This window comes from Apis dorsata, unplaced genomic scaffold (assembly GCF_000469605.1).
Source record: "Apis dorsata unplaced genomic scaffold, Apis dorsata 1.3 scaffold_452, whole genome shotgun sequence".
Taxonomy (NCBI): domain Eukaryota; kingdom Metazoa; phylum Arthropoda; class Insecta; order Hymenoptera; family Apidae; genus Apis; species Apis dorsata.
The window spans coordinates 173,641-184,063 of NW_006263697.1; the positions used below are offsets into that span (position 1 = coordinate 173,641).

Here is a 10,423-nt window from a genome sequence, read left to right on the forward strand (position 1 = left end):
GAAACCAATTACCATGCCTTGTATGTTGAAAACAATCCAATTAATTTAAGTACTGTATTACTCTCGTTACTCGAGATCCGATATAGCCCAACACCTGTATAGCCCACCTCTGTTCCTCTTTACAGTCATCGTAATCTCAAGATTGCTTTCTTATCGATCGAGAAGAGTTTCCGGTTCGCGACTCGCCGCGCAGGAAAACGCACTCCTCGCATTGGATTTTTTTCCGCCACGGTAATCACCGTTCCTTTACACGACGCCGTTTCATTGGACGCACGTGCACGAACGTAAAATGCACGGCTGCGTTGAAAAGAAGGGCTTTTGCACGGCTCCCTTGGAGGCCGTGGGGAGTCGATATCCGGCATACGATTCCACGAGGTGGAAGGAACCGGTTAAATATTCGATCGGCACGGTTTTTTTCAATGGGGCAGAATTTAGATAGTAGGCCGAGCCAGAAATGCAGCGCGATCTTTATTTATAGACAGTTGCATTCCCAGCCCGATTTTTAAAAGCCGCCTCTCTGATCTAATCCTTTCGGTGTTCTATCTTCGCTTTAATCATTACATTTCGATCGTTGTATCCGGATGAGTTTGGAGAAAGTTTGTTTTGTAATTAACGATAGTGAAATTTTATTTTTATGTCGCGTTCTGATCTGAAAATTTTCTTTTAACGCCTTAAGTTTTATTCTTTGTTTGTTATTTGAATCAAAAATTTTCTTACTTTCTCAGACTTTGATAAATCATCGATAATTGTAAAAATCGAGGTTTTAATAAGTATATATAAAATAGATAGAAATTAGAACTGATTTAAATTTTATCTATCATTCCATCAAATCAATTTATGGTTCCAAGAATCGTTATCATAGTCGCAAAAAAGAAAAACTTTTATACATAAATTCCAGCAACTACGCAACATCAATCGCATAGAAAACGTCTCGTATATGCATAGTAAGTGCCTCTCATGCGGAAACGCGCATACTAGACGAGACGACGTCATTGTTATCTTGTTCTATTGACAGTAAGATCGCCGCACACTATTCTTCTTCGATTCCTTTGCGTGGAAAGCCGATTGTATCTCGGAAAATTACAAAACCAGTTACGAAATTTCAGTTTTCTCCGTGGAAAAGCTCCTTTTCTTGCAATGTGTGCATGAATTGCATACTTAAAGAAGATTGCAAGAAATTTTCTATTTTAGAACTTGTCAAATTTTCTTTACTTCCTGTAAATTTAAAACATTTATCATTGTGTAACTTTTGAAATAAATAATCAGGAAAAAAACAAAACAAAAAAGCCACTCACTCAAGAAACTCATCTGATCGTTAGAATTCAAAGTTACGTAAAGTCTTCTTCATCATAGTAAATTTTATACGATACAAGATATCCAAAATAGCAACTAACGATATATATATTTTCTTTCAAAATATTGATATAATTTAACTAATAAAAAAATATATATACACTATAAAAATATACAATACACTATAAAAAAATCGTCAATCATAAAAAAGTTCAATATTTAATAATCCAAAGAATAACATAAGACACTTAAGGATCATCAAACCAATAAAATTTTGATTGATTTCAAAATATTTTGTTTCTGTAATTCTGTAAAAAACAGACAGATAATTTTTATTAAAATTGAACGTAATCAGAACGTAATTATTTTCATTAATTCTACAGTTAAGTTTAATTAACTGTATCGCAAGATCTGACGTTAGAAAGGAGAACACGTAGAATCGTAAAGAATTCAGAACACGATAGAGATTAAGCGTGAATGGCCGAGTTGACTAACCATTCGATTTCGTCGATGAATGCAAATATTTGTGTTCGGTCGGCTCCTTTCCGGTTTTGACACCGGTGCACGTGCACAGAGGATCTCTCGCGGCTTCCTGCCGCGTCCCCGATATATTTTTAAAAGCGTGAATCTCCATCGCCTGTGGAGAGAAATCTCGCCGTGTCTCGATTATTTCAGGAATAAGTAGACTGCCGGAGGTTGGTAGGTAGGTTGATGAATTTTACCAGGCTAATTGCACGACGTCCGACACTTAATTGCGAGTCATACCGTCATCTCGTTACCGATGACTACTTCCAACTACTTGATGGATCGTTTAAAATCTCTGAAAAATCTTGTTTATAGTAATTGAAATATGATTCAATCCTCGTACGCGCAAAATTTTTGACATCAACTCGTGATTTTCTAATAATAGAATTGTAATCTTGGAATCGAGATTAACAAACAGATACGTAGCGAGCGTCAGCTCATTTAATTGGATTTTAAAAATTTTTTTAATGAGAAGATAAGTTCATGTTTCAATGAAAAAAAAAAAAAGAAAAAAAGTATTTAAATATTGATACAAAGATTAATGGAATCGTGATGATGAAGATTCGATATAGAAAATGATTTTGTTTGTGACTCGAGAGATAGAAAGGATTTGGATAAAATTCACCATCTGGTATTTATTCGATCGAGGATAAAAATATGAGATATGAGATTGCATAATTGAAGCAAATGGAGATCGACAATGAACTCAAGATCACGAACGAATGTGTAATCTCATTAAAAATTTGAAAAAAAAACTTTCCCCTTATCAAACGATTTATATAATTTTAAATGAATTTTATTAAAATCAATTTATTATTTTAAATTTAAAATATTTCTTGTTATATAATATATAATACAAATTTAATTTGTATTTAAATTAATAAAAATATTTTTATTTGATCGAATTCATACATGATACGATTCAGAATATAAATTTTGATTAAAAAAGTTAATAAATTGACACACACGGTTATTAATAAACTCTTCTCGTCTAGTTTCCTAATTATATATCTGAGAATACACGAGAATACCCAGAATCCCTCGACCTCTTAATGTATTCTATTATAGACGACAAGGAAGCATCGAGACACGGGAAAATTCCAGGAAAATCTTTTCAAAGAAATTCACTATATTTCATTTCACAGAGATATAATCGCAGAATTTGTGTAACGCACAAGAGAAGTGAAACTTTCCAGCATGTTGGATCTCATACTCGTACATCACTATTAAACTTTTATCAGACAGAATTACATACTACGTGTTGGAATCACGGATTAAAATTGATGAATCATTGCGTTATAATTGCAACGTTATCTGGCAAACGGTTGTCGCCTCAATTTATACAGCCTGGTTATAAATTTAATAAACGATTTTAAAAATTCAACTTTCCCAGAAGAATCTATTTCCTTTTGGAATATCATATTTTTATTACAAAACAAATTTTAACTCGACATTTGTGATTCAATTTAAACTACTGAATAAATCAAAACGAAGAAGAAACGGAAAAATATACGATCTAGAAATTATTATCGTTAAAATTATCTACAATTCATATATAAGCAATATAAATTGTAGATATTTCAATTGGAGATAAATATACCGATCGTTCCAAAAGAATAAATTCAAATAAACGAAAACTCCTTTCAAACCTCCATCATTAATCACCATCATTAATCTCAATTCTCTGATGTTCGTGCTATATATATATACACAGTCAAAAACTATTTCAATTCCGCCACTCTTACCACATCCAAAGATTAATTCATCTTTCAATCGCGTTCACATCGGTCGATCGCTCGATCGAGGAGACAAATCGATGAAGTTCGACACACCGTTTACCCTCGCCAAATACACCACCGTTTTTCCAATTCGCGACACAGGTGAACAAGCATGTCTTCAGCCTTACCTTCGGGCAAAGGATGTAGGGTCACCGCCGTTGACAAACGTCCGCTTCCCGTGGAAACGAGATGCGGCGCTTCCGTTTGCACACGCAACGCTCGCCCAGCCTCGCGCACCTCAAGACCGGCGGTCGCCATGCCTGGACAGAAAAAAAGAAAAAATAATTAGTGAAAATTGGTCATGAGTATTGAAATTAATCATAGAAATCGTGTTTGAGTTACAGCGCGATATAATTCATGAAGGGTGTATTAATTTTTGTGGATATTTTATCATTGGGTTGTTGCAAAACTCTCTCCCCTTTCTTGTATTGTATTCTTTGAAAGATTCGTAATATTATTCTCGACTTCAATTTTTTTAGAAATGGAAATTTTTCTTTTTATTATTTTAAAAGAGAAAGATTGTCAATCGTTCCATTTAATGCTGGATTAAATTAAAGATGAATGTTTTCCTCAAATTTTTCAAAGTTCAGCACAAAAATATGGCCGTCCACAGAGAATCAAAGCAGGAAAGAGGAGAGATTGTTCGAGATTGGATTTCGTGTCACCGAATTCGTGATACAATCGATTCCAATTGCTCACCCTATATATCTCAAAAACCGCGACGTTTTTATTCGTATTACGGCCCTTCATATTTTTCAATTTAAAAATTATAAAGGAGAGGAGGATACACGGCGCCGGTATCAATGTCAGATTGCACAGGATACACCGATGCCGGGACACGAAAATTATGCAGGCATCGGGATCACGTTGATAAAAAAAAAAAAAAAAAAAAAAAAGAAAGAAAGAAAAAAGGAAGATCCTTTTCTCACGTTCGTGGCACAAGTTGTGCCTCCTCCGCGCGGCGTATACCCACTAATTTATCATGACCCGTGACTCCAGTGAGACGAGGGGTACGAGGAGGAGGGATGGAGACGAAGAAGAGGGATAAGAAAAAGAAGGGAAGGAATATAACAGAAAAAGAATCCCGGCCATCCCGAGGAGACCGGTTTCTTCTCGTTCTCTTCGCCCCGTCCCTTCTTCTTCGTCACTTATTTTTCTCGTCTCGCGCCGGTAAATCGATCTCATCCCTGAGTCTTCGACAAGATCGAATTCGTTATGCTTGAAGATCGGTAATAGTAAAATCTGGAAATAAACGACATGATTGAAATTGGCATTTCTGAACTCCGTTTAAGGATGGATCGTTCCATCTTTTCATCCTGTTGCGAAAAAGAGAGAAGAAGCGAAGATATGCGTTACAGTTGCAATTTATCGTGATTATTATTATTTTTGATGTAATAAATTCTATAAGGGAGAAATTAACGATAGCATCGATTTGCTTTTCTTCTTCTTTCTGTGAATTCTTGTATGTGAATTTTGTATGAAGAGAATCTCTCGATATTTTTTCGATTGTCGAAATGTTATTTTATTTATTATTCTTTACGCGTTGTAGTAATTTATGTATGAGCGAAAAGATATAATTTCTACAAATAAGAATGTGTATATGTAGTTTTGTTTATATAATAATCAGTATATTCATTTAGAATGAAAATACTTGACAATTTTCAAGTGACTGAATTCTTGAAGAGTTTTCACTTTGCAGGATTTTCTGAATACTTGAAAACTGGATTCGAGGAAGTGCTTCGAACGTTTTAAATTCCAGGAACTCATTAAACCATTGTGGTAACTCAAAACGTGTATTTTTAAATATTTAATTCACTTATCCTAAGCATCTTATCTTGTTAAATTTAAAGATGGCTTTAACATGATCTTTGTTTGAAACTCTTTGACAAATATTGAATCAATAAATTATTATAATTATAGGAATCCTATTTCCTTTATTTTTACTTTAAAATTTCAAAAATTTCATTATTGATAATCTTTTTAAAATCATATTAAATAATTGAAAAATTCTTTCTAAAACATACCTCGTAATGATATAAATATTTAAATGAAATTTGTTCGATACAATAATTTTATCACTGATTCGTCAAAACTACCCACAATTTCGTGGATACGTGTAGAACACACGTTCGGATAACTCGAGTAAAAAGGCATTATTTCCTCATGTCAGAACACGATAGTTGAACGGTACAGTCTAGCGTAATGCACTTAATTAAAGTTGTTTCAACTCGTTAAGATCGTTCGCACGGGATGAACAACCCTATAAACGGCGGCAATTCGTCGACAACTGGAACGACAGTTTTCATCGTGGAACTTCGTTTTCATCGAATCTTCTTCTCCCATGTTGAGAATTCACTTCGTTGTAGTTATATTCCATTCACGATCTTCAATAAAACAAATTTTTTCATTTTATTTCTTTGATTAATTAGTTGGATTTTCCAAGACAAGTATTGTATTTTTAATAGTATACAATTTGTTGATAATTTAATTGGTGTATCGATGATTTTTTTCAGTATTCTGTGCCATCCAAATTTTTTGAATAAACTTCAGGATTGCTTATTACGAAACAATTGACCACATTTTTCTTCACATGTAGTTTAATAGTATATTAATTGATGTATAAGTAGTCGATCCCTTCTTAGGAACATATTAAAAGCATATTAAAAGCAAGATAAGATAATATTATACATCTCGCAATTAATAAACAGATAAAAATATTATTCGAAAAATCGCTGCTATCTTTTACAAGAGAAACTTGATTACTTTTATTTTAATCGTATTTTAATTAATTGTATTTATGAATTATATTTAGAAATATTTATTATTTTTATTATTCAAACATGTTGTTGAAAAGTTTCCTGTATCTTCTGACACAAAATATTTCTTTTTTTATTTTTTTAAGGAATAGTGGTCCATTTTTCTATACAATATTTTAATATTGTATTGAAAAAATTGTATTGAAAAAATTGTATTGAAAAAGAAAGTGTCCTACATATTCTAATATTACTCCAAGTATTCGAAGAACTATGAAGAGAAAACATAATCTTGGATATAGTAAGTTCTTCTAGTATTTACACCCTCGATCATTTAAAAAATGTGCCTGTAAACATATTGAGAAATTTAAAAGGAAAACGAAGACGCAACTTTGCATTCCATTGATATTTTCCTGTAAAGTCAACAAAGTGGATTATTTTTAATCATCTCACTTAATTCCTTGCTATTTTCGAATAACTATGGATCTAAGAAGGTGGAGCATTTTTTAACTTGGCTCTGACCAAGTTAAAGTTTTTTTATGTAAACGAATTAAGATAGTAGAATAAAATGTCTTCCAAATGCTCAGGATTCGAGCAATCAGAGAACAATTTTTTAAATTATTTTTTAAATTAATATATATATATATTATGATTTCTGATATCTTAACTTCTTTTTTAAATAAAAAAATAATGATTATATCGTACGATTTTATATTTTTGTATATTTCTATCTATTCTTATCTTGAAGACAAGACCTGTATATCTCAAGAAATAATAAAAAAATTAACCAAATATACAAAATTTCGTGGAAGATTTTTAATCAAAGAAGACAATATTAAAAAACGAACTTGTCAAAAAGAAGGACACGTAAAATCATCATTGTTTATTATCACACCTTAAAAATTACGCGTTTCATGTGCTACTAATTATACATTCCTATAGGATGAGCGTGCCTCGAACCTCGAAGCAATTTTGTTTTTTCTTCGACAGTTTACGAGCGTATTTTCGTAACGAAACAGCGCACGCAATAACCGGATGCTTTTATTTCCCGGTTGAATTTTTCCAACCCTTCTCCTCCTTTCCCTCTTCTCCTCGCTGATAATAATCCGAAAAGGAACGCAATTCGTGGAAGACTCTCTTTTGATACGGATAACTATTCCAATCTTGCTCTGGCTCGTGTTTCAGTTGCTCTGTTTCTTACTCGAAGATAGAACGCCATAGATCTCGTATTTCTAAATGTTGAAAGCGCTCGAGAAATACGATAGCTAGGGGGGGTTTCCAACTGATTGTGCTCCTCCTCTTCATCAATAATCGATTCATCCCTTTCCTCGGTACAAATTCGTTACGGATTTTTTGCTTTGAGCGAGTATAGATTATTTTGTATCCATATTTCTTGATATTCATTATATTTTTTGAGATTTGTTGCACGATTAAATTATTTATAAATGGAGGATTTAAAAAATCAAATTTAATTCAAGAAAAATTCAAGGGAAAAAAACGTTGCAACTACCGTACGATTTATCTTAAAAATAAAAATGTAACATTTTAATTACCGAGAATACAAGAAGTCGTAATTTAAAAATTGTCAAGAGTGTGCAGCTGCTCGATAACATCGGTTCGATGCTTCAAACCTTTTAAATTCTTTCGTACGAACGAGGGACACACCTGCTCGTTCGCAGGTGAGCTCAGGTAAGGATAAAATTATCCTAGCACGCAATTTCTGGACTTCATACGACTTTTCTTTACAAAACCGCTATATTCGATCAGTAACAATGTTGATAATTAAATAATATCTTCTTCTTTTTAAATAAAACATCCCCTCCCCCGCGTGTTACAAAGTTCTCGACTTTAATCTCGCGATAGAGTGATGTTCTTCTACTTTTTCCAACTAATTCAATTGCGTTCAAAGTAAAACTGAAATAAGATAGTTAATTTACAAAAATATAGCTATAATTATTTTCAAAAATTCACCAAATTGCAGATTGTAATATTTTTAATACCGGAGAATATTCTTAAAACTTATAATTAAAATTAAAAAACGCGTGCATGAAATCGTTCCACGATTCAATATATTTTATAAAACTCTGTATTCCTCGCAACGACATCAAAGATTCCGAAAGAGATGAGGGAGGAAGACACGTGTGCAACGTGCTTTCCACGCAAGTTCTTCTCGTACTCTCGTTTTCTTTTTCGACAGCTAGACTAAAGGCTACGGCAAAAAAAGAAACAGAAACGCGCTGTTGTTGAAAGAGTAAATCGTAAGTGGCGAGATTGATCCCAAGTACGAGTTTTCGAGATTACACGCGTAGTTCTTGAGAATCAAAGTATCGAGAAGTCGTTCGAGAGAGGTGTTTCGAAGTGGGAGACGATTAATCTTGCTTCGTGCTAATAATTTTATGAGAAAGATACGCAGCAGAAAAATTAACGAGAACAGTGTGCTTTTGAAAAGTGGGTCAATTAAAAAGGTTCGCCAAGTGTATCTTGTTTTTCTTGAATTAAACGACATAGTTGTGCGAAATATTTAACGAGTATGATGATTCATGCAACTTGCGAACAAGAATGTGATATATAATTTTTAATCTGAAATTTAAATCTTTTTTTTCTTCTGAAAAGTTTTTCATTCAAAGTACACAAATTAAGCTTTGTGTGAGAACTTTTATTTCACGGCTGGAAATTCTTTCGGAGAAAAGCAAAATCTGGCTATATAGGAATGAGAGGAATAACAAACAGATTACGATGAAGATTGAGCGAAACCATAAATGCTTGCACTTTATATTATCTAATGCTCGAACGGTTGTGAGAAAATAATTAAAAATATTTCGAAAATTGTTTTATCTGTTGTATAAAATTTTAGATGAAAATATTAATAGAGTATTGATGAATATTAATATTGTTGCCTAATTTAGATTATCCTCAAAATCGTTTTACAAGTTTGTTAAAGAGATAATTTTAAAAGCGATCTGTTTTAGTTGATTGGAGTTGTTTTCGAGCATTAGATGCATTCACGTCGATGAATCATTATTTTTTTCAATATATATCGAGTTATTTACAAATGATAAGTTACAACTAAATTATTTAAGACAAAATAAGATATGTCATTATCTAAGAAGATATTGTCATTTTTTTTTCTTTCTTCAAAATTTGTAATACATAAACGATATCGAAAACAAATACATTATCAATATTGATGATCTTATCATATTACTAATACTATCGATTTGAAAAACAAATCTTTTTTAATTTTCTAATAGTACAATTCGATAAATAAAATCCAAATATACGAATTAAGTTTTAACACTATCGATATTATTAATAATAAAATACTATAATTTTAATAGTATTTTTTAATACATTGACAATAAAAATAAAATTCTTTCTTTGTTCCTTCTTTCAGTGTATTACGCAATGAAGATAAAATACGGTGCCACGAACACGCTTCAAACAAAAATCAAATGTTATCTACAATATTTACCATCTCAAAAACTAGAATACATCGTCAGAGATATCAAATTCGTTCAAAAATCAAAGAAGAATCTAAATCAAACCTATCATATAATCTCAATAATCTCAAAAATTAAAGTACTCCGCCAAAAAAAACACTCTTAAAATTCCATACCATCTCGAAAAAAATAAAACACTCCACATCGTCAAAAGAACTGCCGAAAAATTAAATTAAATGCGATCGAATGCGACTTTAACGTTTCAATTCCCGTATCCCCTATCCACCACTACTACTCCATTTCCACGAAAATAAAATACCCCGCATTACCGCAAACACCGCACGCTCGCCACGCGAAGATTTAATTACTCGACCTTCGCGTCTTTCTCGAAGAGCCCGAATGAAAAGCCGGGGTAGAATATAGAAACGATTCATCCTCGAACCCGATGCGGGCCCGCGTTTTACATTGAAAGGAGGGGGAGGGGCGTAGGCGCGAGACACTTTGAGCCACGGGTTCCACGTTCAGCTGCAAAAGGAGACGTCCGTGGCAAAAAAGCGACCCCGGTTACGGCGAAAGGGGACCAACAGACGACGAGGAGGAGGAGGAGGAGGAGGCCAGGCGGAGGGACGCGTGT

At 33.0% G+C, this 10,423-nt stretch overlaps 1 protein-coding gene across 5 annotated transcripts in view; it reads right to left on the minus strand.

Moving 5' to 3' along the window:
• The window catches only part of LOC102671182 (pleckstrin homology-like domain family B member 1), a 71,548-nt gene that overhangs the window by 31,522 nt on the left and 29,603 nt on the right, over positions 1 to 10,423 (minus strand). For all 5 annotated transcript variants that reach the window (XM_031512503.1, XM_031512504.1, XM_031512502.1 and 2 more), the window contains one exon: positions 3,725 to 3,856. In XM_031512503.1, coding sequence (XP_031368363.1) covers positions 3,725 to 3,854 — 130 coding nt within the window. In that variant the 5' untranslated portion in view covers positions 3,855 to 3,856. The remainder of the gene's footprint in view (positions 1 to 3,724; positions 3,857 to 10,423) is intronic.